Source organism: Artemia franciscana, chromosome 7, assembly GCF_032884065.1.
Source record: "Artemia franciscana chromosome 7, ASM3288406v1, whole genome shotgun sequence".
NCBI classification, from domain to species: domain Eukaryota; kingdom Metazoa; phylum Arthropoda; class Branchiopoda; order Anostraca; family Artemiidae; genus Artemia; species Artemia franciscana.
Genome location: NC_088869.1, coordinates 30,389,678 through 30,414,634, shown reverse-complemented (window position 1 = coordinate 30,414,634; position 24,957 = coordinate 30,389,678). Strand labels below are relative to the sequence as shown.

The 24,957-nt window shown below is 37.4% G+C and overlaps 1 protein-coding gene across 1 annotated transcript in view; it reads right to left on the bottom strand.

Moving 5' to 3' along the window:
* LOC136029147 (WD repeat-containing protein 26-like) overlaps positions 1–24,957 on the bottom strand; it is a 55,443-nt gene that overhangs the window by 16,523 nt on the left and 13,963 nt on the right. Inside the window, exons 2-7 of the mRNA XM_065707242.1 lie at positions 24,558–24,714; positions 23,170–23,306; positions 16,245–16,499; positions 3,702–3,840; positions 1,909–2,058; positions 586–705 (exon numbers count right to left, since the gene is read on the bottom strand). Of these exons, the coding sequence (XP_065563314.1) occupies positions 586–705; positions 1,909–2,058; positions 3,702–3,840; positions 16,245–16,499; positions 23,170–23,306; positions 24,558–24,714 (958 nt within the window). The remainder of the gene's footprint in view (positions 1–585; positions 706–1,908; positions 2,059–3,701; positions 3,841–16,244; positions 16,500–23,169; positions 23,307–24,557; positions 24,715–24,957) is intronic.

Here is a 24,957-nt window from a genome sequence, read left to right as displayed (position 1 = left end):
GGCCTTTGCGCCTCAAATGATATAGATTGACAACCTTTCTATTATTCTAGTTAAAATAACGTGCCAAAAGACTACTTTCTACTAAAGAGTTGATGGAGGAGGGCAGCATGGCAGGGATCAAGAAACCGCTATGGTCCTCCAATCCTTGAATATCCTTGCATGATCCCAGCCCAAGCAAGGTGTAACATACCAACCACTTTGCTCTAATGTTTGCTGTTGTTAGGCCAGACGTGTTGGATGGAGCCATTGGCCCATTTCAGTTTTCCAAGCACACGATTGTACACCTACGATTTTGACGATAACGATTCTAAAGTTTTATGAGTGAGAAATATATATTTACCATTCCAACATGAAACAGGATCATGAAATATCATTAGGCTGAGAAGGTACGAGGCAATCTCACAATATCCTGTCCGAAAGATTGCATCATTTATAATATCAGATTGGATACTAAGATCTAAAATCCGACACCATTCATTCAGTACGAACGGGCGATTCGGACCGTCTATCTTCCCAACTTTTAATGCCTTTCCTGATGCCCGTAACTGATACCAAATTGGACTACTTGTTTAAGGGATTACTTACGCATATGTAAAACTGTCCACGAAGTCCTCCACAGGCAAATCTCCGACCGTCAGGACTGAATGAGGCACAACTTATTGAATCATCGGGAGAATTTGAGTTTCTGGCTTCTAATGCACCTGTAGAATAAATAAACTTTAAATAAAAACTAGAAACACTCTAGGTTCATTTCTTCCATGAAACACATAGTTATTGCATTAGTGGATTGCACTAAATGTTTTTTACGGTCTTTATTAGATTTTTATTTTGACTTACAAATACCTTTGTTTTTTTATAATATAACTTTCATATCACAAATAACACCCTCTAAAGGACAAATACCCTTTGTTCTTTAACACTTGTTTGTCCATAATTACAGCTATATTTATGAAAAGCTTCGAACTCTGAAGGGTGTGTGTTATTCTATTTTTAAATCCATAGGCAGAAGAACAAGACCGATCCCCCTCCCCTTCTCTGCTTCGAATATTTTTTTTTCAATCTAAATAATTTTATGCATCATACCCTAATTTTTGCCAGGGAATCACCACAATATTTAATTTCCGAATAAGACTAAACAAACAAAAAACAACCTAGATGAAGAACGACCTCAACCCCCCCCTCCCTGATTAAGCATTGGCAATACCTTAAAATTTGCCAGGATTAGGAGCACTTGAAACAAATTTGATATTGTATGCGGTTTTGGCAAACAATGCCCCTCCTCTCTACGCACAAACCCCACTGCTTTTAATAGACAGGAAGAAATTGGAGCAAATCATATTGCATATTTAATGGTAGAGTGGAACCTAACCTTAGACATTAGCTCCTTCGGAGCCAGTGGTGGAACATAGGGCGTCGACATAGTGGTGGAATGATAGGGCGATATATATATATATATATATATATATATATATATATATATATATATATATATATATATATATATATATATATATATATATGTGGAGAAAACAAAACAATATGATACTAAAAAACAAACGAAAAAAAAAATGACTCGTCGGTGTCACCTAAGAAGGACGAGGGAAGGGGGGGGGGGGAGCATCCAAGCTTTCTCTGGGGAGGAAAAACAACGGCAAATTTGGCTTTCTACCCAATTACCGGTACAATTATGTTCATTTTCTAAATATAATTTACAATTTGTTTTGTTATTATCATAATGGGCAGGGCAAAAGCACTCCGCCCCTCATAGTTAAGAACTAGGCCCATTCACCTAGGGCTGCTAAGGCAGTAACAGAAGGAGCAGAAGCTTGTTTAAAATGACAATTTTAATTGCAAAAATAAAATAGCCCAAATTAGAAAAGCAAAATTGAAAATATAATACTCCCCTGTTTCAACATTCCAAATCCAGACATCAGGGCAGTCTGCTTCTCCACCTCCGGCACAAACAACAAGGTAATCCCCTTTGGGAGACCAGGCAACATGGCCGACAGCCGTCGTATGTCCATCAAGCGTCATGCTACGGCTAAGCTTCCGTGTTTCCTAGACCAAAGAAAACAACTTAAACAAGGACGCATCTCTTCGAAAAAAAAAATTCTGAATAATTTTATCCAATAAATATTTATTACATAGCCAATGGGAACCTTAAGAGTTGAAAAACTCTGTTCAAACCCCACGAATTTGTCTGTGTGTAGTTCTTTCTTCTTCTTTTTTTATTTTTAAGAGACCAGATTTCTTGTTATTAAAATATTCACACTATTTAAAAACTCGTCTCGTTCCTCTTGTGCACACAAACTGCAAGGATTAGCTGCATTTTACCGACAATGTCGATACCATGGATGTCCAGAAAGGCATTTCCGAATGGGGTTCATCGCACTCGCCTCTAAATATAGCCCTAGTTTGCTTAATGAAATGACATGTTTTTCATTGTTGAAAGGTCAACTGGCCAGCCGCAGTTCATCCAGACAGCCTTAAAAATTCACGATTCACATCTGATTTTCAGAAAATTTGGTGGAATTTCTTGTCTAATGAAAGGTATTTCAGAAATTGGACCTTCTCTTTGATTCCCCCCCCCCTCCCATTTTAGACGATGCATAAAACTCATTTCTTCTGTAGAGTTTTGCGTCTTAAGTCACACTGCACATTGTATCCGAAAAAAAAAAAAAACAGCAAAATCTAACCTTCTTAAGTGAACTCTACGAGAGGAGAAAAGAGAAAAGGAGAAATGAGTGTCTTCTCTCCTCTCATAGAGTTCACTTAAGAAGGTTAGATTTTGTTGTTGTTTTTTTCCTCTTTCTTATATTTTTTTTTTTGAGGACTGAGGACGACTTGCAGAGGTCCTTGTCGAAATATTTGCTTGATTTTCATTTTCATATTTTTGCTACTGGATGACAAAATCCTCGTTTTTCACCTATTTGATTTTTCTCTTTTAATTTATTATTTCCTTTCCTGTTTTCATACGCCTATTTTTGTTATAAAGCAAGAACCGACGCTTAATGCCACTATCCTTCGAAATATTGCTTTCTAATTTAAGATCTCCATAATGTTAACAGTCGCTGATTACTCGGTATGTATAATCGTTGACTTGTATACACATATATTTAGATGTTATTAACTTAGAGAAAACGGTGGCTAAACAATATAGCATACATATACAACTCTAATCCACATATGGAGACTAAACATCATTGATCTATATATGTCTAAGGAAAGAATATTAGCAAAACAATATTCAAAAAATCACAAGTAATTAAGGCAATATCCATGCTTTTTTCGGGGGGAGGGGGATAACAATTTTTTAAACACATTAAAAAATTTTTATATGCATTTTTGTTACTTTTTACGAGTCGGACAAAAATTTAAGGGGGAGGGGTTAAACATCCTACCCCCCCCCCCTGGATACTGCCTTGCATTAAGTGTATCATTAATTTTAGCGCTTGTATTAGGAAGTAGAATATTATTAACCAAAGCTTCAATGAGTTCTCTTCTCGACTTGTCAATCAATAACAAATTATATTTAAAACAAATGATTTATGACAAAATTAAAAAATCTAGACGATAGAGTTCTCTCATCAGGCACTGTTTTTGACAGAGAATAAAAAATTACATTTTCAATTAAATGGTGTTGATTTTGTGGTGAGTCAGTCGCAAGGGGTCAAGTTTTATGGGAAGCAGCGAAAACATACCGGGTCAACATTCCATATTATCACAGTTGAGTCCTTTGAACCCGTAGCAAGCATAGATCCATCATTTGAGAACTTGCAATACAGGACATCGTCGCAGTGGTCAGATAATGTTTGTACTGTTACACACGGGAACTGCTCTCTGCAATACAGTAAAAGAGTTTTGTAGCACCAATAATTTCCAATAATTTATACTAATACATCATTACCCGCCATTTCCATATTTCTACTTTAAAAGAAAGCACGAATTTATATTTCTGTTCAAAGTGTTTAAAAATAATAACAATGATCATTATATCCAATCCCTTTCAGGGCATTTATCTTGGCTATATTTTCGTTGCCATCAAAGACGAATCTGATTTTTCTTATTTGTCGGTAAGGGCTATCCAATTATATTGTATTATATATATATTATTATATATATAATTATATATATTTTATAATTATATTTTATAATTATATATATATTGGCTATACAATTTTCTCAACTGTTGATAATACATTTAAGAAACACAAGGTCTCCTGATCATCCAATTAAAGTCAAGAAATTAACGTGATGTATTGCGGTAGTCATTGGCAAGACAGACAGTCAGCCCCACCCAATTTTGGGAAAAAACAGAATGATTAGGAAAAACATAGTTCACTTCGTGCTGTGAAATTTGTCTTCTTGGACAAAATCAACAAGACGTATATCCGACACCCTTACCGACAAATAAGAAAAATCAGATTCATCTTTGATGGCAACAAATATCAAGCTACTTTTAGTCACGTTTTAAAAAGAACTTGTAATATGTTGCAAGTAAATCATTTGATCTCTCCATCATTTGTAATCATTGTAAAAACACCCAGCTTTGTTCAAAGGAAGCTGATATTTTACTATTCATATCTGTTTACACAACCAAATTGGTTTGAATTTAACTCCCCAATGAATATTGAAGGAAAAAATGTGTAAGGAAGTTGTATGATTACATCAGAACGCCTCAAAACGATGCTGGAAATTTTGTGGAAAAATAGGCCTAAGTGAGCTAGTGCCTGAAGATCTCCATTTTTAAGAAGAAGAATTTACGGCGTTACGGAGACCTTTTAGCGCCTCTATACACATGACATTTTTTAGATTTTTAAAAAGCTTTTTCTTCTAATTAAATGGGCCATGTGTTTCAGGAGTCATTCTTAAAGGATTGGAAAAAAAGATCAAACTTTAGCATGAAGATCAAGCTATTAAGGAGGGGCTACCCCCCGTCAAATACATAATATTTTCTGTTCTTTTTAAGTTTTAATGTTGCTCTTTATTTTCACTTGGAAAAACGTGCTTTTTTTTATTTAATTTGCACTGAAAAATGAACCTCGAACAATTTATTTTCATTGTATTTGGATTACTCTGCAACGTTATTTCCCAATGACCTTAGGCTTAGGGTAAAATACATTCGGAATATCATATTGTTGGCTGTTGTCTCTGATAAGTGTCAAGGAATCAATCAATCTTACTTTTGAATAAAAAAAAGAAAAAAAAGCCAAAACTTTGCTCGAGGTATAAGACGAAATATATTAAGCGGCAGCATTATATGGCTTCACTAATATCCTTACATAGTGTCTTAGACAGTAGTACCTTCCATCTATAGTCAAAATGAAATGAAATGACCGGTAAACAGGTTGGGACAGCGTAAAATGAAGAAAAAAACAAACATAAAGTAACGAAAGTTCAAATATTTTACCCATCGTTATACTTTCATTTATTTTAGTCATTAAAATCGTCGGCATCAACTGCTACACTTCGTTAAAGTACATTCTAGGCTTAAAAGGCCACCCAAAGAACCAATGAGATTTATCCCTATCAAAATCTTCTTAAAATATCGATTTCAAGATAACTTAGTAACGGTCCTTATGTGCTCGAGCACTGTTCCTTTCAGCGGTCATTTTATCTCTTATAAATATATTTTTTCACTATTTCTAGCATGATATCTCTATGTTTACTGTGGTAATGTCTTTTTTGCAGTAAATACTTCAATTGCCTGGCTTTGGTACTTTTCTTGGCTTTTCTTTCGTTAGGATGCTCTCTTGAAACCATTATATTTACATACGTTTTTAATAATTACCAACTTTAACCTGTCATACTTTTGTATTGGTACATATCGGCATTGCAACTGACGTCATCACATACTTCTACTATAAAGTCATTAATGGTACTTGTACTTGCTGCGGGACCAGACACTGACGCCTCAACCGGCATCTAAAAGACTCCGTATGGTTGACTCCCATTTCTCGCGACCTTGTGCCGGCTCTTCAGCAAACCGGAACCAACAGCCCTCCCACTTTCTGCCAAACTTTCAAAATCTACCACTGCTGCCGAGGTCCTTTTGACAGTTCCCTCCCAATTCTTCAATTGGCCGCCTGTGCCAATTCGGCAAAGGAACAGCTAGAAACGCTTGATGATGCGGTCATAAGGTCGTCTCAGGACATGACCAAGCCAACGCAGTCTTCTCTGTTTGACAATCGTGGTGGTGGGCTCGATGTTACAGCAGCGGTGGTGCCCATCAGCATTTGAGATTCTGTAGGACAATCGAATCCTCAGGATTTTTCGTAAGTAATGGAAGTCAAAATTTTGGGATAGCCATTTGATTCAGCATATTTGAAAGGTCCAATAACTATGCCTTTGGGTACGACGTAACCCCCTTAGTCTCTGGGGAAAGGGCAGTAAGTTACGTAATTTGCTCACTGTTCACACACAGTACTTGTTATTTGAAGACATGCGGAAATTTTTAGGGGGTAGTTTCTGCGGGGGAGAGGGGAATTTCCAAGGAAATTTTACACGGAGGAAGGAAATGCATGATAAAGCTGAGAGCTAATATGGCACTTGTGACGAGGTCGGAAGAACCAAGAGCTCATATGACATGAGGACTAGCAAAATTTTAAGTATCAATAGGTCGACTTAAAGGAAAATCAGAGGCTTGATGCAGGTCAGGATTTAAAATAAGAGCTCTGAGACACAAGGTCCTTCTAAATATTAAAATTCATTAAGATCCGATCACCTACTCGTAAGTTAAAAATACCTCACTTTTTCTAATTTTTCGTCTCCTTTCAGCCCCCCAGATGGTCGAATTGGGGAAAACAACTTTATCAGGTCAATTTGTGCAGGTCCCTGTAACGCCTACCAATTTTCATCGTCCTAGCACATCAAGAAGCACCAAACTCGCCAAAGCATTAGACCCGCCTAACTCCCCCAAAGAGAGCGGATCCAGTCCGGTTACGTCAATCACGTATCTACGAGATTTGCTTATTCTACCCACCAAGTTTCATCCCGATCTCTCCACTCTAAGCGTTTTTCAAGATTTCCGGTTCCACTCCAACTCCCCCCAATGTCACCAGACCGGGTTTGGATTTAAAATAAGAGCTCTGAGACATGAGTTCCTTCTAAATATAAAATTTCATTAAGATCTGGTCACCTGTTCTTAAGTTAAAAATACCTCAGTTTCTCTAACTTTTACAAATTAACACCCCCCCTCCAACTTCCCCAAAAAGAGCGGATCCCTTCCAATTATGTCTATCACGTATCTAGAACTTGTGCTTATTCTTCCCATCAAGTTCCATCCGAATCTCTCCACTTTAAGCGTTTTCCAAGATTTCTTTTCCCTCCAACCCACTATGTCCCCAGATCCGATTCGAATTGAAAATTGAGCATCTGAGACATAAGACCTTTCTATATATCAAGTTTCATTAAAATTCGATCACCCATTCGTAAGATAAAGATGCCTCAAATTTCCCGTTTTCCAAGATTTCCGGTTTCCCCCTCAAACTCCCCTCAATGTCACAGGATATGGTCGGGATTTAAAATGAGAGCTTTGAACCACAAGATCCTTCTGAATATCAAATTTCATCAAGATCTAATTACCCATTCGTAAGTTACAAATACCTCAGTTTTTCTAATTTTTCCAAAATATCCCCCCCCTCACCAAAACTCTCCCAAAGAGAGCGGATCCGGTCCAATTATGTCAGTCACGTATCTTGGACTTGTGCTTATTCTTCCCACCTAGTTTCATCCTGATCTTTCCACTCTAGGCCTTTTCCAAGATTTCCGGTTCCCCCCAGCCAACTCCCCCCAATGGCACTGGATCCGGTCGGGATTTAAAATAAGATATCTGAGTTACAAGGTCCTTCTTAATAAAAATTTCATTAAGATCTGGTCACTCCTTCGTAAGTTAAAAATACCTCATTTTTTCTAATTTTTCAGAATTAACCCTCCCCTAACTCCCCCAAAGAGAGCGGATCCGTTTCGGTTATGTCAATCAACCAAGATTGCTTAGCTTTTCAACCAAGTTTCATCCCGATCCCTCCACACTAAGCATTTTCTAAGATTTTAGGTTCCCCGCTCCAACTCCTCCCCCAATATCACCAGATACGGCCGAGATTTGAAACAAGAGCTCTAAGACACGAGGTCCTTCTAAATATCAAATCTCATTAAGATCCGATCACCCATTCGTAAGTTAAAAATACCTCATTTTTTCTAATTTTTCCGAATTAACGGTCCCCCAATCCCCCCCTAAATGGTCAAATAGGGCAAACGACTATTTCTAATTTAATCTAGTCTAGTCACTGATACGCCTGCCAAATTTCATCGTCCTAGCTTATCTGGAAGTACCTAAACCAGCAAAACCGGGACCGACAGAATTTGCGATCGCTATATGTCAATTGGTTAATACCGTGCCATATATTAAGTGCCATATATTAAGTGCCATATATTAAGTGCCATAGAAACGATCAGAAATTAAACAAAAAACAATCAACTTAAAGTAAGGAGCAACATTCAAACTTAAAACGAAGATAAATTATTCCGAAGATGAGGGAGGGGGCTGTCCCTTCCTCAACCCTCGCTCTTTATGCTGCAGGTTGACTTTTGTCAAAATTACTTAAGAAAGACTGCTCAAACACAAGGACCGCGAATTCGAATGAGAAGTATTTTTGAAGAGCTTCAAGACTTTATCATAAAGAGCGAGTTCTGGGACTAAGGAAGGGACAGTTTTTCAATGGTTTACAAAATATACGTATTTTGACCACATGCAGTTTATTTTCCCGTTTATTGTTCCAATCCATCTTCAATAACAATGCTTCTTTGCTATCCCTTTTCTTCCATTAGATTACTTCCGGTTCTTACGTTTCGGTGTATTTTACTGTTTTTATGGCACCTGGTATTAAACAAGTGACATATAGCAATCGCCAATTCTGTCGGTCTGTCTGTCTGTCTGTCGGTCGGTCCCGGTTTTGCTACTTTAGGCACTTCCAGGTAAGCTAGGACGATGAAATTTGGCAAGCGTATCAGGGACCGGACCAGATTAAATTAGAAATCGTCGTTTTCCCGATTTGACCATCTGGGGGGAGAGTGGGGGGGCCGATTAATTCGCAAAAAATAGAAAAAAAAAGTATTTTTAACTTATGAGCGGGTGATTGGATCTAAATGAAAGTTGATGTTTGGAATGATATTGTGTCTCAGAGCTCTTATTTTAAATCCCGACCGGATCTGATGACACTGGGGGGAGTTGGAGGGGGAAAACCTAAAGTCCCGGCTTTGCTACTTTAGGCACTTCCAGGTAAGCTAGGACGACGAAATTTGGCAAGCATATCAGGGACCGGACCAGATTAAATTAGAAATAGTCGTTTTCCCGATTTGACCATCTGGGGGGAGGGAGTGGGGGGCCGGTTAATTCGGAAAAAATTGAAAAAATGAAGTATTTTTAACTTATGAGCGGGTGATTGGATCTTAATGAAATTTGATGTTTGGAATGATATTGTGTCTCAGAGCTCTTATTTTAAATCCCGACCGGATCTGATGACATTGGGGGGAGTTGGAGGTGGGGGAAGCCTAAAATCTTGGAAAACACTTAGAGCGGAGGGATCGGGATGAAACTTGATGGAAAAAATAAGCGCAGGTCCCAGATACATGATTGACATAACTGGAACTGATTCACTCTCTTTGGGGTAGTTGGGGGGGGGGGAGTAATTCTTAAAAATTAGAAAAAAATGAGGTATTTTCAACTTACGAACGGGTGATCGGATCTCAATGAAATTTGATGTTTAGAAGGATATCGTGCCTTAGAGCTCTTATTTTAAATCCCGACCGGATCTGGTGACGGGGGCGGGGAGTTGGGAGGGGGAAACCTAAAACTTGGAAAACACTTAGAGTGGAGGGATCGGGATTAAACTTGGTAGAAAAAAAACGCGAGTCCTAGATACATGATTGACATAACCAGAAGGGATCCGCTCTCTTTGGGGTAGTTGGGGGGGGGGTTAATTCTGAAAAATTAGAAAAAATGAGGTATTTTTAACTTACGAACGGGTGATTGAATCTCCATGAAATTTGATATTTAGAAGGATATCGTGTCTCAGCTCTTACTTTAATCCTGACCGGATCTGGTGACATTGGGGGAAATTTGGGGTGGGGAAACCTAAAATGATGGAAAACGCTTAGATTGGAGGGATTGGGATGAAACTTGGTTGGAAAAATAAGCAGAAGTCTTGCATACGTGATTTACATAATTGGAACGGATCCGATCAATTGCGGGGGGGAGGCGGGTAAATCTGAAAAATAAGAAAAAATTACGTATTTTTAACTTACGAAGGAGTGATCGGATCTTCATGAAACTTGATATTTAGAAGGACCTCGTAACTCAGATATCTTATTTTAAATCTCAACCGGATCAAGCGTAATTGGGGGGGGGGGGACCGGAAATCTTAGAAAATACTTAAAGCGGTGAGATCAGGATGAAACTGGATGTGAAGAATAGAAACCTGTCTAAGATACGTGACTGACATAACTGGACCGGATCTGCTCTCTTTGGTGGAATTGGGGGGGGGGGTAATTTTGAAAATTGAGGTATTTGTAACTTACGAAAGGGTGACCAGATCTTTATGAAATTTGATATTTAGAAGGATCTTGTGCTTTAAAGTTCTAATTTCAAATTCCGACCAGATCCTGTGACATTCGGGAGAGTTGGAGGGGGAAACCGGAATTCTTGGAAGACATGAAAATTGGGGTATTTATATCTTACGAATAGATGATCGGATCGAGATGAAATTTGATTTTTGGAAGGAATTCATGTCTCAGAGCTCTTATTTCAAATCCCGACCAGATCTTTTGACATTGGGGGGAGTTGGAGGGGGAAATCTTGGAATAACACTTGGAGTGGAGGAATCGGGATGAAGCTTGGTGGATAGAATAAACAAATGTCCTTGATACGTGATTGACCGAATCGTACTGGATTCGCTCTCTTTGGGGGAGTTGGGGGGAGGGGTTCAGTGATTTGGTGAGTTCGGTGCTTCTGGACGTGCTAGGGCGATGCAAATTTGTAGGCGTGTCAGGGAGCTGCACAATTTTACTTGATAAAGTCGTTTTCCCAGATTCGACCATCTGGAGGGCAAAAGGGAGAGGAAAAATTAGAAAAAATTAGGTATTTATAACTTACGAGTGGGTGATCGGATCTTAATGAATTTTGACATTTAGAAGGACTTGTGACTCAGAGCTCTTATTTTAAATCTTGACCGGCATTAAGCCTCTTATTTTCCTTTTTAAATCAATCTATTGATTCATAGAATTTTGTTAGAGCTCATAACATATGATCTCTTGACTCTTAGCTCTTCTCGCCTCGTCACAAGTGCCATATGAGCTCTTAGCTCTTGTTATATTACACAAAGTAAAAGCCTTCGGCTTTTTCTTAGCTGGAATGTATTGAAGAACAATGACATTGTCAATTTTGCTTCAACCTCAATCTTCTCTGACGATTGTGGTAAAGCATCAGCTTCTTCAGCTAGGATCATTTTGATTTCAGGTACTTCTATAATTCCTGAAACAGTAGATAATTCAGTGCATCTAGGTCTTGATAGTGCTTCCTTTGCAACTCTGAACCCGGAATTATTTACTAGGAATTTAGCATGATATCATGGTAAGTTCATTGCTGTGTTTGTCCCTGTCTTTGTTGTTGTATTTCTTCGCTCCTGTATTTTTCCTGTGTTCTTTCCTGAGATCGCTCATTTTCTCATTCCTTTTTGTATTGCTTCATACTGATGCTCATGTTTTTTTTTGTTCCATTGTTTGTGGATTCATTCTTCTTTCCTTAGTTTCAATCAGTTTTGACAGTAATATAATGTCGTACTAACTGTTAATTGCTCTGTCTTGGAGATTATAGTTTGAAGTTCAATTACGTTGCTTACTAATAAACACAGAACTTACTGCGGTGTTCATGTCAAACTGTAGACTTCAACCTGCATACTGTAGAGCTGTTTTCCAAGATGGAGGACTCTAAGCCTCCTGGCCAAGGCTTTAGACCATACGAAGACCACGATCATGGATTGGCTATCTTAGAATTTCTACTCTCTGGCACTTTCACCCTCTTGAGAGTACATAAGAGCCATCCCTTCTATACAAAGAGGGCAGGATAGAAGAAAAAGTAATATATAGAGGTCACATCATTCTTCACTCAGTATTTCCGAAATGGGGCATTTAACTAGACATTCTCGTTCAAGATTTTGGTTATTTTTGTCCTTTTATTTGATATATTTGGGACTGAGACACAGGAATGGCATCAAATATGCCTCCTAAAGTTAGCCCAGGGACTCAATAATCCTTGATGAACTGATCAAACCACGTGACATAGTTTTCTTCATAAAAATTTGTCCATGAGATACACCACTTTAAAAATTAGAAGGATTGACAACTTCATTGTTGAAGTAGATAACGAAAGTCAAAACCAGATAATAGTTGCATAAAAACGAACTGAGTCCAGACTCAGTACAATACAAGAACAGCTAAGTCTATGACACAGTGCAAAAAAAAAAAACAAAAAAACAATTTAACTTAACTTTAGAAAAGTCTCAGGTACCCTTGGTCGTCTTCCACTGATGGGTTTTTAGTAGAATGATAGGCAAATAGCAGCTTGTGTAGATCGAAAATGTGCAACAATTTTCAATCTGTACAGTTGGAGGCATAAGTCCATGGTCATTCAACACAGCCTCCAAAATCATTTTAACTGCCAACGTTTTTGCAGAAATGTAGGCATAATGTACATTGTTTGAACCAGAATCATGTAGGGATTATTAATCTGAAGGTGCCTATGGTCTCTTCAATACCCGTAACTCTTTCATGGGTAGCCTTGCAACAAAAAAGTAAGGAGATTGCATTTTGTCTGACCAATGGTGCCAATTTCTGAAAATGTGAGGGAAGGGGGGAAGGGACGCAACACGTTTTCAAAATCTAGGGGGCCCTCTTTCCCATTTTTCTCCGAATAAAAATACCAAAAAGGATATTTTTTAATGAAATACCAAATAAAATTTTTGAAACAGTTCGTGGTAACGAATTGTAGTAAGGAGCGACCCGGCTCAATAGTAAACAAAACTCTAAAAAAAGGAATTTTGATACTAATAGATACATCAAAAGAATCGGATTTTTATGCTGATTTTAAATATATAAGTTTAATCAAGTTTAGTCTTATTCATCAAAATGTACGAGCCTGTAAAAATTTGCCTTGTTTCGGAAAAGAGGGGGAAACATCCCCTAAAAGTAATACGATCTTAACGAAAATAACACCATCACATTCAGCGTATCAGAGAACCCTTGTGTAGAAGTTTCAAGCTCTTATCTACAAAAATGTGGAACTTAGTATTTTTTGCAAGAAGACCGATCACGGGTGCGTGTTTATTTGTTTGTTTGTTTTTTTTCCCGGGGTGATCTTATCGACCGAGTGGTCCTAGAAGGTCGCGAGAAGGCTCATTCAAACGAAAATTAAAAGTTCTAGTTCCCTTTTTAAGCGACCAGAAAAATTGGAGGGCACCTAGGCCCCCTCCCACGCTAATTTTTTCCCAAAGTCAACGGATCAAAATTTTGAGATAGCCATTTTGTTCAGCATAATCGGAAAACATAATAACTATGTCTTCGGGGCTGACTTACTCCCCCACAGTCCCCGGGGGAGGGGCTGCAAGTTACAAACGTTGACCAGCGTTTACATACAGTAATGGTTATTTGTAAGCATATAGACCTTTTCAGGGTAGTTTTTTGGTTGGGGGGGATTTAAGCGAGGAGGCTACGTGGAAGGATCTTCCCTTGGAAGAGTTTTTCATGGGAGAAGAGAAATTCCATGAAGGGATGTTCTAGCATTATTAAAAAAAAAATGAAAAAATAAATATGGAAAAGTTTTTTTCCACTGAAAGTAAGGACCAAGCATATGGGGGGTTCATCTCTTCCTAAATACCTCGCTTTTTATGCTAAAGTATTTTTAGTAATTTCAACTATTTATTCTACAGCCTTTGTGATTCAGGGGTCAATCTTAACGAATTGGGACAAAATTAAAGCTTTAGCGTAAAGAGCAAGGTATTAACGAGGGGGCAAACCCCCTCATATAAATAATAAAAATATACGAATATAGAAGTTCGTTACGTAAGTTAATTTGTAAGTTACGTATATTTTTTACTAATGAAAACGTTCGTTAAAAATTTTAAATTCTAGTTGCCTTTTTAATTAACCGAAAAATCGGAGGGCAACTAGGCCTTCTCTCCCAACCCTTTTCAAAATCGTCTGATCAATACTATGAGAAAGCCATTTAGCCAAAAAAAAATTAATACGCAAATTCCGTTTTAATTATTCATTTGCGGAGAGCCAAAATCAAACATGCATTAATTCAAAAACGTTCAGAGATTAAATTAAAAAAAAAACAACAAGTTTTTTAAACTGAAAGTAAGGAGCGACATTAAAACTTAAAACGAACAGAAATTACTCCGTGTACGAAAGGGGATGTTCCTTCCTCAACGTTCCACTCTTTACGCTAAAGTTATTTACTGTTTTATAAAGTAAAATTGAGAGAAAGAATCAAACTTTAGCGTAAAGAGCGGGGGGTTGAGGAAGGAACAGCCCCTTTCATACACGGAGTAATTTCTGTTCGTTTTAACTTTTAATGTCGCTCCTTACTTTCAGTTAAAAAAAACTTATTTTTTTTTTAAATTCAATTTGCAATCTAGGGCGAGCCCATGGGACAAATTCATCCCGCCAATCAGAACCACTGTTTCTGACCCTTTCTTCCACCAGATTTTAGCACAAGAATAGGCATACAGCACCTATTTTTAACTGGAATCACGTAAGGATTTAAATCTCTGCAAGGTTTCTAGCTCTATCCGGGAAAGCCTCCCCCTCACCAACTATGTAGAAGAAGGGTAGGTATGCTGTACATAGTATGAAGCAAAATCACGCAATGACTTTTAATCTGTGTGTTTGGAGGGAAAAGGCAACCATGAACCTTCCACAGCCAGCCAATTTAACCAGAGGTAATGGGAGGGGGGAATTGTGCCTTCGCTGCATTCGGTATAGCTTATTGGAACTAATTTTTATCACTGAAAGCCAATGAAAACCATTACATGCCAGATCCAAGAGAATGATTCATTAGCTATCAGTGATGAAAGGCTTTCATTGACTGTCAGTAACAAAAATCACTTGCAAGTGATTACAATAAGCTATATTAAACGGAGGGTTTGTTTGAATAGCACAAAGTGGTCTTGTGAACAACTCCAGTCATAAACTTAGGCATATGGCACTTTGTTTGAACTACAATCACCCGAGGACTTTCATTCTGCCTGAATCGAAAACGAAAATCGACTAGTGGCCACATTACCATCCCACCTCCACCACCAGCGTTTTACCGCGAAGGAAAACATTTGATACCTAGTAAATAATTCCTTATACCACAATGCCCTTTCGTTTATGACTAAGATGAAATAAAAATTTACAAAGGGGTAAAACTTCTAATTAGTCAGTGAATTTTGAAAGAGAGAGAAAAAAAAAACAAAACAAAAACAACTTATCTTTACAAATAATAAGAGAGTCGTTTCACAGCCGAAAGCTTTTATCAACAGGAAAAGAATATAAAGAGTAAAAAAAAGGTAACAAACACCTAAGTAGAAAGATTACAAAAATGTAAAAGCTATTAAAAAGATATAAATAAATAATGATAAAAAAAGTGGCAATTAAAGAAAGTGACAACCGTAGAAAAATGAAAGAAACAAAGTGGGACCGTGAAACCTCAAACATCACCCCCGCTCGAACTGTAGCACACAAAGCAAGGGGTTGAGGGGGTGGCAGCGCTAATCCTTGTTCGTTTTAAGTACCGCCGTTGCTTGTTACTTTCATTGGAATAAACCTACAATTCAAATTTAAATCTTTAGGGAGTGCCACCTCTACATGTCATCTAGAAGGCTGTTAGAAACCATGGTTCTAGCAATGTGGACTCGTGAGTCACCTCAACGCCGGTATGAAAGTTTGATGACTAATTGGTTAAGTTTTTATTACACACTAGATTGCTTTCAGTTAAGCAGATGATAAACTTTAGCGTAGAATTGAAGGGGGTAGTGAACACCTCATGTACAGGATAATTCCCATTCATTTTGGTCTGTAACATCGCTCTTTACCCGCGGTAATATCGTTAAAATACATCAAAATTTCAATCATCGAAAATTGGTTTACTGACAAGTATGCTTTTTTTACTAAACACAGCAGAGAAAATTAAAAAAAGCATGTTTTACCTCGAACATTCATGGTCATTTAGCAGTGAAAAGTTTCCAAGGTCACAAGTCACCTTTGTGTTGTGAAATTTACAATTTTGCTGCTGTAAAGTCAAAGCTTGACCTAACAAAGTTCGTAAACGACCACTTGGCAGCATAACACTGGCGGGAAGAAACGATTGCAACTTATTCATAAGGCGATATCGAGATGCTTTTCCTTTACCAAGCCATTTGGCTCGTTTTTGAAGTTCTTCGGGGCCAGATGCCATCATCAAACTGAAAATAAAGAGACAAACTCGTTATTGGTTTTCACAATTCACCAACAATTGTTTTGTCAATAGCGTTACCACCGAAATAATATTAATAAGAATGATCATGGTTGCACAAAGCTCAGAGCCTTGACAAAATAAGAAAATACTTCCTTACTTTTTTGGAGGGGGTGTTAGACGCTTTTGAGGTAAAAACAATTCGAAGCACCTAGAGTTGGCTTGAGAAAGACCTTTCTACCCAAATTTGTTTTCAATATACCAGTATCTAAGACTTCCATTCAATTTACAACCCTATTTACATGTTGAACAGCCGCAATATTAGAAGGGATTATAAAAAAAAAATAATCAAGACTGATTATCCAATTTCTAATACAAAAATCAGGCAATTGCCCCACTATTTTCGATTTTATATCATGCGTACATGCAAGAAAGTGGCCTTTAGGAAGTTTTACAGCTCATTTATATTTATTTTTAAAACCAAAAGTCGTTATTCTCAACATACTGTACCACATTATTGAGTAGCAAGGCTTTTTGAGAGAATAAAGAGGCATTTTGACCATTATCTGAATTATCTATGACTGATGAACTTGCCAATTGTTATCCGCTGGAACAGATTTGAGATTTTACACAGAACAATAAAACTTCTGTTGCAAACCAATAAGAGAGCAATGCTTTGGTTTCACTTTATAGACATGATAAACATTTTTTAATCGTTTACTAGGGTAGAAATAATATGCGACTGGCATACCCATCTAAAGGCCCTTCACACGAAGTCCGATTTGATTTATAACCCTCCAATACACTTTGTCATTGACAGACTAGTTTTATTCTAGCAAGATCCTAGGGCTATAGAATAAAAAGCTTTGAGATATTTGAAAATACCCTCAACCAGAAGCTAGAAGCGAAGCTTCTTTTTCAAACAATGTAAAATTGACGTCGATTAATATGAATTTTTAACACAAAAAATCAATGAACCTCCTTTTGTACACATCCTGGATGGCTAATTAAGACACAAAGGATATGAAGTGACTCTGGTGACAGTTGACAGGGATTTTCAAGTCGTTGTCATAGCAATGCTTCACCCAGAAGCAGTTCTGACCGGTGTGGTTGAATCCAATTTAGATCTGTTTGACCTCTTTTGGTATTATCTACAACCAGACAATACTGTTGCTTATTGCCCTCTTGAAGCTGATGCAAGCAATTATCTCGTCTATTAAAATTCCGCAAAACCCAATAAAATCGAACAAGATAACTAGACTGCATCTACTTGCCAACGCCCTTCTTGGCAGCGACGTGACATCCAAACTGCAACGTAGGGAAAGCAATTGTGGCATACACGCTTTTTCATTACACAAGTTTCTGATTTCAGCAATGGGAATTTTTCCATTGGCGCATACTCAAGAGATAATACTAACGTTTGGAAAATGCTCTACTCATAAAATATGCGTTCACTTCTAACCTCAGCGCTAAAGAGGCAAGGCACATCATTTTCCAAAGAAAACTGCAACTCATGGTTGATTTACCCCAGCCTCGTGGGTGGTCAACAATTTCTTTAACAGCACAATCTGAGTCTAGATAATTTTTTCAATTAAGTTCAGTGCTCGACTAGAAATAATATTAGACATATCCATCCTGAAAAACAGGGTTGGAGCAAATTTATATTTATTTTTTAACGTTACAGAGCGAGAGAGTAACTTTTCAAATAACAAATATTAAAGACAATTATCTTTGAAGAAGTTATATAGGTCTACGTAATATCGTAAATGTATTTAACCGGTAAAAGTATTTGAATGATTAGTAGAAGAATTAGCCCAATTCAAGGAGAAAACGAAGTCAAAATTGCGGGTAGAGACGACAAAACGGAAAAAGGTGCGAACGACTGTGTCACAGAACTGCGACCAAGAACTGTTGCTAAAAGTAAGGCTTTAGATACACTTTAGAACAAAACAAGCTTCTTATCCAGAATCTGGACATTAAGATACCTTAGCGTAAATATTTATATTATCCAAACGCTGAAAGAAATCTAAATAAAACCTTACAATAAGAATAAAAAAAAACTTAAAAGAAAAACTTGGCCCATCAAAATTGTTATCTTGCTCTCTCTATACCCTATTGTAAAGGAAGTCAACATTGGGTAGACCAAGTAGATGTGGTTGAAGACTTCACTTACCTTCTCTTTATCTATTCTACCGAGGGATGGCTCGACCCCAAAAGAACTTACATCTCGAATAGCCAAAGCGTCAGCATTTGTTGGGAGGCTGAGCAGCGTCTGTCGAAAGCCAAACATAAGTCACCATACCAAAATGCGCATTTATAATGCGTCGGTCAGCACTGTACTGCTGTATGAAGCGGAGACGTGGCCAGCAGCAAAATCTATCCTTAGCACCGTCGATCTCCCACAGACGGAGCATCTTCGAAGGATCGAGGGACTTCAATGGACTGACTTCGTTAGCAACCAGACCCTCTTGTCACACACTGCACAAACTCCCTTCTCGAAGCAGCTTGCCTAGCGTATTATTTGGTGGTACGACCACCTCCTTCGTATGCCACGCAACACCCCAGAACGGGTCGCATTCAACTTCGACACCACCCAGCACGGATAGAAGCGATAGAGTCGTTCTCTATGCCAAATCCTCGGCAGGAGGCTTAAGTCAAGTAAGTCTCTAGACCCTACAGTAACAATTACTCCTGTTTACAATTTATTTGCGGCTCAACCTTGAATCTAGTGCATTATTAGCTTCTTTAGATCCTATACCTAAGAGGGTTATCCCCCTTTTCCTGTCCTATTGGTGGCCCAGCATTAAGGTGAGTCCAGCATATACAATAAAGTTTCCCATACAATTATCTTGAACATGCCAAAAAAAAAATTAGTTCCATAAAAACTCCTATTTTGGGAATCGCTGGGGTCTTAACTGTAGAATTACAGCTGAATAACGGAAAAAAAGGTAAAATTGTTACGAAGAAACTGATAATTTCAACTTCAAAAACAAGAAGAACTTTGCAGTAAAATGATTTTAGCCAGCGTGTACATATGTGTATCCGAAGATTAACAATAATAAGAAGGGGTAGTCAAAAATCAAAGAGAATTAAACAGCTTTTGCTGGAAAGGCCGTGCATTCCATGAAAAGAAGAAGAAGTAGAAGAAGAAGAAAAAAATGCACTAGTTATCTTCCTTTACGTAGCCTTTTCTAGGGTTATCACGATCTAGTTATCCTGAAAATAATCCCCTCTATTTCATTATTCTAATCCTCATGATCTATGACATCCATCTTTGCACTTGAAACATCATTGATGGATAATCTTGCCTACCAGATAAGTGACCAAAACCAACTGAAATTTACTTTATATCAAGATGTTCCATGTAAGAGTCAACAAAGTCTCGTTAAAATGAGATCTACTTCTATATGCATACCTGTATATTAGCGATTAGAATTCGATATCGAGTTGGGAAACTCTAGCTTTAAGTTCGAACTTGAAAAACCCTGGAACTCGAGTTTTTTCTTAAGAAACAAAGATTCAAACGCATACTAAGGTTTGAAGGCGGCAACAAAATTAAGGTAAATCTTTTTACACTTACTGTTGGTACATACAGTCAGACATTGTTTCAATGCAATCAAACATATATAGTGACAGGCGCTATTAAAAAGTAATTTTAATACCGGGTATAAACTTCTGTTTGAGGTCAAAACTTTAAAAAACTTCTATGTACAAACATAAAAAAACCATCAAGTACCTGAAAGATCAAGAAGCTATAAAAACTTTCTCTGGTGCTGGGTTGTTCACAACCAAAGTTCGAGCAGGACTAGCATCCCTAAATTTAGTAGCATTTTTATTAAACATAAACATAGATTGCATGTAGGTAAAGGCTATTCTAGTAGACTAATACACCTTACAATTTTCTTAAAATCCCTTCAAAGGAAAACATAGCAATGGTTCATTCTATTGTTGTATCTTCATTACAATAATGATATATATAGTGTCGCCGCATATACTGGCGTCAACTGAGGGGGGGGGGGTTGGATTTTATAGCTCCCCACTTCGGATTTTGAAAAAAATTTCATGGTATTTTCACTGAAAAATACCTTTTTTGGCAATTCCATTACCCCCCCCCCCATATTCTAAAAAAGACATATTTTATCTCACACCTTGACATTATGTACACGATTATAGAACACCTAATATCCTCACAGGCACACAAATATATATATATATATATATATATATATATATATATATATATATATATATATATATATATATATATATATATATATATAAAATATATATATATATATATATAACAATTATTGAATCAGGTTTTACGAGAGGAAAGATAATCGATTTTTACTGTAGTTTAACAATAAATACCGACTACAACTCGGCTTAACAAGAGCTAAGAGCTCATATGGCACTTGTGACGAGGCAGGAAGAGCTAAGAGCCAAGGGATCATATGGTATGAGCTCTAGCAAAATTCTATGAATCAATAGATTGATTTAAAAGGAAAATAAGAGGCTTAATGCCGGTCAGGATTTAAAATAAGAGCTCTGAGTAACGATTTCCTTCTAAATATCAAAATTCATTAAGATCCAATCACCCACTCGTATGTTATAAATAACTAATTTTTCCTCTCCCTTTAGCCCCCCAGATGGTCGAATTTGGGAAAACGACTTTATCAAGTCAATTTGTGCAGCTCCCTGACACGCCTACCAATTTTCATCGTCCTAGCACGTCCAGAAGCACCAAACTCGCCAAATCACTGAACCCCTCCCCCCAACTCCCCCAAAGAGAGCGAATCCAGTGCGATTCCGTCAATCACGTATCAAGGACATTTGCTTATTCTATCAACCAAGCTTAATCCCGATTCCTCCACTCCAAGTGTTTTCCAAGATTTCCCCCTCCAACTCCCCCCAATGTCAAAAGATCTGGTCGGGATTTAAAATAAGAGCTCTGAGACATGAATTCCTTCTAAATATCAAATTTCATTAAGATCCGATCACCTATTCGTAAAATAAAAATACCCCAATTTTCACGTTTTCCAAGAATTCCGGTTTCCCCCTCCAACTCCCCCCATGTCACAGCATCTAGTCGGAATTTAAAATTAGAGCTTTAAAGCGCAAGACCCTTCTAAATATCAAATTTCATTAAGATCTGGTCACCCTTTCGTAAGTTACAAATACCTCAATTTTCAAAATGACACACCCCCTCCCAAACTCCACCAAACAGAGCAGATCCGGTCCGATTATGTCAGTCATGTGTCTTAGACAGGTTTTTATTCTTCCCATCCAGTTTCATCCTGATCTCACCCCTTTAAGTATTTTCTAAGATTTCCGTTTCCCCTCAACTGCGCCCCCCCCCCAATTAAGCTGGATTCGGTTGAGATTTAAAATAAGAGATCTGAGTCACGAGGCCCTTCTAAATATGAAGTTTCATGAAGATCCGATTACTCCTTCGTATTTTAAAAATACGTCATCTTTTCTATTTTTTCATAATTAACCCCCCCCCCCAAATACCCCAAAGAGAGCGGATCCACTCCAATTATGTAAATCATGTATCTAGGACTTTTGCTTATTTTTCCCACCAAGTTTCATCCCGATCCCTCCACTCTAAGCGTTTTCCAAGTTTTAGGTTTCCCCCACCCAACTCCCCCCCCCAATGTCACCAGATCCAGTCAGGATTTAAAATAAGAGCTCTGAGACACGATATCCTTCTAAATATCGAATTTCATTGAAATCCGATAACCCGTTCGTAAGTTAAAAACACCTCATTTTTTCTAATTTTTCAGAATTAACCCCCCCCCCAACTACCCCAAAGAGACCAGATCCATACCAGTTATGTCAATCATGTATCTAGGACTTGTGATTATTTTTCCCACCAAGTTTCATCCCGATCCCTCCACTCTAATTGTTTTCCAAGTTTTAGGTTTCCCCCTCCCAACTACCCCCCCAATGTCACCAGATCTGTTCAGGATTTAAAATAAGAGGTCTGAGACACAATATCCTTCTAAATATCAAATTTTATTGAGATCCGATCACCCGTTCGTAAGTTAAAAATACCTCATTTTTTCTAATTTTTCAGAATTAATCCCCCCCCCCAACTACCCCAAAGAGAGAAAATCCATTCCGGTTATGTCAATCATGTATCTAGGACTTGTGCTTATTTTTACCACCAAGTTTCATCCCGATCCCTCCACTCTAAGTGTTTTCCAAGATTTTAGGTTTTCCCCTCCCAACTCCCCCCCCCCCCCAATGTCACCAGATGCGGTCGGGATTTAAAATACTAGCTCTGAGACACAATATCCTTCCAAAAATCAAATTTCATTAAGATCTGATCAACCGTTCGTAAGTTAAAAATACGTCAATTTTTATATTTTTTCGAATTAACAAGCCCCCCACTCCCCCCCCAGACGGTCAAATCGGGAAAATGACTATTTCTAATTTAATATTGTCCGATCCCTGATACGCCTGCCAAATTTCATAGTCCTAGATTACCTAGAAGTCCCTAAAGTAGCAAAACCGGGACCGACAGAATTTGCGATTGCTATATGTCACTTGGTTAATACCAAGTGCCATAAAAAACTAAAGAGCAAGTATCAATCGAGTTTGAATTTTTCGGGTTTGTCGAAAATCATAAACAGCAAGGTGTAACAATAAAACAAACAGTTTCAAATGAGACTTACATTGATAGAGCGTGAATTCGCTCCTGGTCATGATTTAACATGTTCATTTCATGCCTCAAGACATGTAAAGCTTCTATATGTTTTCCGTCTTCCAGCAACTCCAAGAATTTTTCTTCAAGAAGAAGAAATCTCATTTCCTATGAACAAAAAAGGGTAATAGAAGAAAATAAAAAATATTATATCTATATCTACAAAACAAAGCACTGTTTTTTACACTGAATTAAATGGACTGAAAAATAAGTCAAACTAATCACGCTAGATATGTGAAAATATTATGGCTATCTTCCTACCTTCCGCATGCAAGGACCTTCAGCCATCCCAGCTCAAAAGAAAATCTTTGTCCAAAAGCTTAATAACTTTGATATTTTTGATTTATCAAAAGTTAAACAGATAAAGACATTAAGGTGGTATCAAATCACATCATAAAGTGATTAGAGTTAAAATGCCTTCAGTGAGTCTTAAATTTCAAGTCTTAATGCACGTTCTTCAGGTAATCTAAGGAAGCTTCTCAGAGGACAATAATTGTGGTGGCAGCATTGGCTACACTTTAGTAAAGAGCAAACCGCTACCGATAACAACTGAGAATAAAAAAAAGAAAGGAAAGAAAAAATGTCTGATAAAAAGAATACCATTTGGAGCTGGTTCAGAAATAGTAACTGTTTTCCAGGTTAACTTTTAACTACTTAACAGTAAGACTAGTAAAGAAAGTGAATCATTAAGAAATTCAAAAAATAGCTTGAAACCTTTCAAAAATACCAACGGCTCAATCTATAAATACACCATCAAAAATTGCCAGGGTCAAAACCCCAAACTTGAGGTTTTTGGGGTTCGGGCAGCAGTTTAGCTTGGGTAGCATTAATTTGTCCCTTTTTTCCATCGCAAATAAGCCACAGAAACACCATAGAAACTTAAGGTACTACTCCAGACTCCAGTGGCAATGGAGGGAATAAAAAATCTTTAAAACATAGTTGTCCCATTGCCTACACAATAAGTACCCTTAAATTCATGTCAGTGCTGATGTTATAGTTTGAAGAGAGCAGCACATTCTACCATAAAGAGACAAATACTTAAGGGAAAATGAAGAAGTCAAGTAGTTAAAAGATGTGAAAAAAATCTTAAAAGAAACTTGAGATACAAATTTGTTTGTCAAATATCAAGTGAGACTGATTTGTGACAACTAAAATTAATAGTCATTCAAACATAGCCAAAAAATCTACAATTTTTTATCATGATTCTTTAGAAGTAGCAATATAGTGTAAATATACATCCTCATGAAATCAAACTTTATCAACTTTTCAAGGAATTTTCAATTTGTTATTTAATATGTTTGTAAAGTATTTAACAGGTTTATAACCAAAAAACAATTGTCGGAAAACCTAACCACTTACTGTCAATGACTTTACATCCAATAAGAATGGTCTTAGGTCCTCAAGATCTGTTTCAGCTTCGAACCATTTTCCACTAAGAATATGTTTTTGAAAATGAGCAGCTGATGGATGATCCAAAATGCACCCTGATTCTTCTTTTAACTTTTCAGCAGTTTGACTAAAAAAATAAAACTGTTTGCTTGCTCCTGAATATATCTACATATGGTAGCTTAAAAAAACAATTAGAAAAGTAAATACTGGACGAAAATGGATAAAACAGAAAGAGCAAACAGAACTCAATTTGGTTGGGCCAAATATCTTCATAAGCCTCTTTGATTTTTTTAATTGTACCCAGAGCAAACGAGCAATTAAGACAGCGTCACCCATTTAATGACAAGGCAACATTTTTTTTGCCCTATTT